Below are 4086 nucleotides of genomic sequence, written 5' to 3'. Positions count from 1 at the left end.
TTACATTTAAAAAAAACCGGAAAATCGGACCGGACCGGACCGGAAACCGGTAAAACCGGAAGTACCGGTTTAGGAGGGTAATCGGGGCGTAATCGGTTTTGAAAAATACAAAACCGGTACATACCGGTTCGGTCCTAGATTTTGTCCAAAACCGGACCGGACCGGACCGGTTACACCCCTAGCTGTGTGCATGTCTACATCATAACATGATCCAAGAAGGCATCTCGAGAGCAGACGACAGAAGTATTACGACATTACAATTGCCAACAAATCAGTCTCTTTTTATAAAAAATTAAAAATTAAAAGAAAAAATGATGGAGAGGCCGAATTTTAATGATTTATACATAATATTTTTTGCAATATATTTTACAATAACGTGTTAAATGATAGGTAATTATATATTATTTTATAAAAATAGTTTCATCTTATAATATTATTGTGAAATATGTTATAAAATTAAGTTGTGTGTATCTTAAAATCCCATGCCAGTTCCACTTCCACCGAACACAGACGGAGGAAACTTTCCCAGACACCCTAATGGCTAATAATATTAGCCAGCGGCCGGTCGGGCACACCTATCCAGATGTAACATCAATGGCCCAACAATTTTTATTTTTTTTCTCTTTCGAACTAATAATGCCTATATAATCTCCTACCCAATCTACAAAGCTTTCACCAACAGCCAGCTTTTCGGGTGCTTTGCATAGCCTGATCCAGAGCCTCAAGCTTTGATCTTTCATTGTAGTGGGGGAAAACATGTCCATCCCAGTCTCAGGAGCTGGTCTTTCCCAAAACAGCAAACCCAATGTTGTGCGGAGGACTGCAAATTTTCCCCCCAGCGTTTGGGGTGACCGTTTCATCAACTACACCTCCGATGACGAGGTACGTACATATGAGTCGAAATTAAACAATTTCACTATCTCTAATTTTAACTATAAAATTTGAATTTGTTTACATTGATTGAGTATTGCTAATTAATCAATTAATTATTAGTTTATTTGGACGTTATAACTAGCTTAATTCCATGATTATCACCTCATACAGTTTTGCTAGCTGGTGCAGAAAACCCAAGCTCGTAGAGTACGTGAAGTTGAAGAAATGATCAAAGAAGTGAGAAGGGAACTGTTAGCCTCCGCGTGTCAGCCTTCGCAACAGCTGAACCTAATTGATGCGCTTCAGCGCCTTGGCGTGGCGTATCACTTAGATAGAGAGATACAATTAGAAGCGCTAGAACATATGCATGCTGGCTATCATGACAATAAGGCTGATAGTAGTGGAGATGAAGACCACGATCTGTATAATGTTGCCCTTCGCTTTCGACTACTACGTCAACAAGGACTTCGTGTTTCATGTGGTATGCCTTCGATTTGGCATGCATGCAGTCACGCCCCATATATATTTCTTTGGATTACGTATTTAGTTTATTCTCTATAAGTGATGAGCTAGGCGCGCGCGCGGCCTCCTTTATTTGAGGTTTTTTGAAGTGCATGTATTGCATTAAGTTATATACTCTTATAATAGCCTTATTTAAACTTGATTATATATATATATATATATATATATATATATATATATATTTGTTTCGCGTCTTGGTGTTGAAGCAGATGTGTTTAACAAGTTTAAAGATGAAAAGGATAACTTCAAGGAAAGTTTGAGCACCAACATTCCGGGCATCCTAGCCTTGTATGAAGCTACGCATCTTAGGGTGCACGGAGAAGACATCCTTGATGAGGCCCTTGCTTTCACCACCGCTCAACTCAAGTCCGCTGCATCCCATTTAAGCAATCCAATAGCAGCAAAAGTTAATCATGCCCTAAAGCAACCCCTGCACAAGGGCATACCAAGGCTTGAGGCAAGACACTTCATTTCTATCTACCAAGATGACACTTCACATAAAAAAGCTTTCCTGAAGCTTGCAATACTAGATTTCAATTTGGTGCAGTCGTTGCACAAACAGGAACTTACTGAAATCACCAGGTAATTAATACTTAAAGTCAACTAACATTATTAATATTACGTCAAATATGCACTGCTAATACGATTTGGTTAACTTGTAGGTGGTGGAAAGATTTAGACTTTGCAACGAAACTACCTTTTGCAAGAGACAGGGTTGTGGAGTGTTTTTTATGGATTGTGGCAGTCTATTTTGAGCCTCGGCACTCGCCTGAAAGAAAAATGCTAACGAAAATTATTGCCATGGCATCCACCATAGATGATATTTATGACGCATATGGCACTCTTGAAGAACTCGAGATCTTTACAGAAACGATTGAGAGGTTTGATAGCAAAGATCATCATTGATGTTGCTTTCATGATTATTATTAGCACAATACCCTCTGATTTCCCTAGCTCACAGAATATTCTAGAATAGGATTTACTTTCTGTTATTTTGATTCTCTTGTAACTGATTTGATTCCTTTGTGAAGTGTATAAATATACACTGTCACTACCTAGTAATATAAGATGGATATTCAGGAAAGATGTGCCTCTAAAAATTATAATGTATGGTAGCAATCTTGTTAACTTCAATTTGTACTTGATTCTCAGGTGGGAAATTGGCACAATAGATCAACTTCCACAGTACATGCAAATATGTTATAGGGCACTTTTGGACATTTTCAAAGAAATTGAGCAGGAGCTGGCAAAACAAGGAAGACCACATCTTGTAATCTATGCAAAAAAAGCTGTACGTAAGACACAGGAAACTCTATTATTTTTGCTCTCCTAGAACTGGTTGCTTGCCTCGTACGCATAACATTGTATGCATGTTAATGATCCTTTTGAGGCATATCAGATGAAAATATTAGTCCGGGCCTACTTCAACGAAGCCAAATCTTTCAACATGAAAAAAATCCCAACGATGGAAGAGTATATGGAAATCGCAATACCAAGCTCCGGTTACCCAATGCTCATAGCCGTCTCATTTGTTTTCATGGGTGAAATAGTTACAAAGGAGGCCTTTGAATGGATCTTCAGCAACCCAAAGGTTATAACAGCATCAGCAGTAATTGCTAGGCTCATGGATGACAGTGGGTCACATAAGGTATCAATATATATATAGCTGACTACGTTTTTTCTACCTCTATGGGAAACTATATATGTATATATGTAGTTTGAGCAAGAGAGAGGGCATGCTGCCTCGGCAGTTGAATGCTACATGAACCAATATGGGATCTCTGAAACACAACTGGCATATAAAGAACTGAACAGGCAAGTTTCTAATGCATGGAAAGACATCAATGAGGAATTTACCAGGCCTAATGCTATGCCAATGCCTCTCCTTATGTGTGTTTTAAATTTTTCACGAGCAATAGATGTCATCTACAAGAACGGGGATGGATATACCCGTGTGGGGAAAGAGATGTCAGATAACGTTGCAGCAGTGCTCATACATCCGGTGCCAATAATAGTATGAGTGTTGGTTTATTGGTACTTCATCGAGATCTATAATAACATGTCAGTACTGGTACTATATAATTTTAAATAATAAATTAGATTTAATGTATAATAAAATTGTTTTACAATTTAATCTACCTGTTCAATCCATATTAGTTTGTAGGTTTGAATGAAAATAAATGATGTTCTCACATGAGACCGCGGTATGTATCTTGGATAGCCACTTTTTAATAAAAGGAAATAAATATTGATATACGTACCACGTACCAGATCATTAGCTGACCCTCGATGAAACCATATCAGATTATTCCAAATAACAAAACCTCTATTTATAGTTTAAAAAATATATGGATACTCCAAATAATCGATCATCAATGTGCAAAGTCAATATTGTAGCTAGTTGATCATCATAAATATTACTGTTTAATTATTGTTTAATTACTAACGAAAATTATTGCCATGGCATCCACCAAAGTCTATACCTTTTCATTGACTAAATCCCTTAACAACAAATCTAGCTTTGTATCGTGGTCGAGAATTGTGTTCATCTTGCTTCAATCTATAAACTCAGTACTTGTTCTTCAAAGTTCTTTGTACGTTTAATATATAAGTGTGTGAATTATGATAAGTATTGGCTGTTTATGTATATATACCATTTTTCCATTCAAAACATATCGAACGTACATGCTT

The 4086-nt window shown here is 37.2% G+C and overlaps 1 protein-coding gene across 2 annotated transcripts; it reads left to right on the top strand.

Annotated features, from left to right (window-relative positions):
- Positions 1-692: 692 nt before the first annotated feature.
- LOC109013659 ((-)-germacrene D synthase-like) lies at positions 693-3494 on the top strand. 2 transcript variants are annotated; one of them, XM_018995820.2, is made up of 7 exons: positions 693-882; positions 1063-1354; positions 1605-1977; positions 2058-2276; positions 2548-2686; positions 2795-3043; positions 3113-3494. In XM_018995820.2, exons 1-7 carry the CDS (start codon positions 757-759, stop codon positions 3413-3415), a joined length of 1701 nt encoding a protein of 566 aa, XP_018851365.1. In that variant the 5' UTR covers positions 693-756; the 3' UTR covers positions 3416-3494. The 2 variants fall into 2 exon arrangements, with proteins under 2 accessions (XP_018851365.1, XP_018851374.1); XM_018995829.2 differs by having other exon boundaries at positions 791-882; positions 1045-1354.
- The last annotated feature ends 592 nt before the right edge of the window (positions 3495-4086 follow it).

This window comes from Juglans regia, chromosome 2 (assembly GCF_001411555.2).
Source record: "Juglans regia cultivar Chandler chromosome 2, Walnut 2.0, whole genome shotgun sequence".
NCBI lineage: Eukaryota > Viridiplantae > Streptophyta > Magnoliopsida > Fagales > Juglandaceae > Juglans > Juglans regia.
Note: the sequence above shows the minus strand (reverse complement) of the source record. Positions and strands in the feature narration are given on the sequence as shown.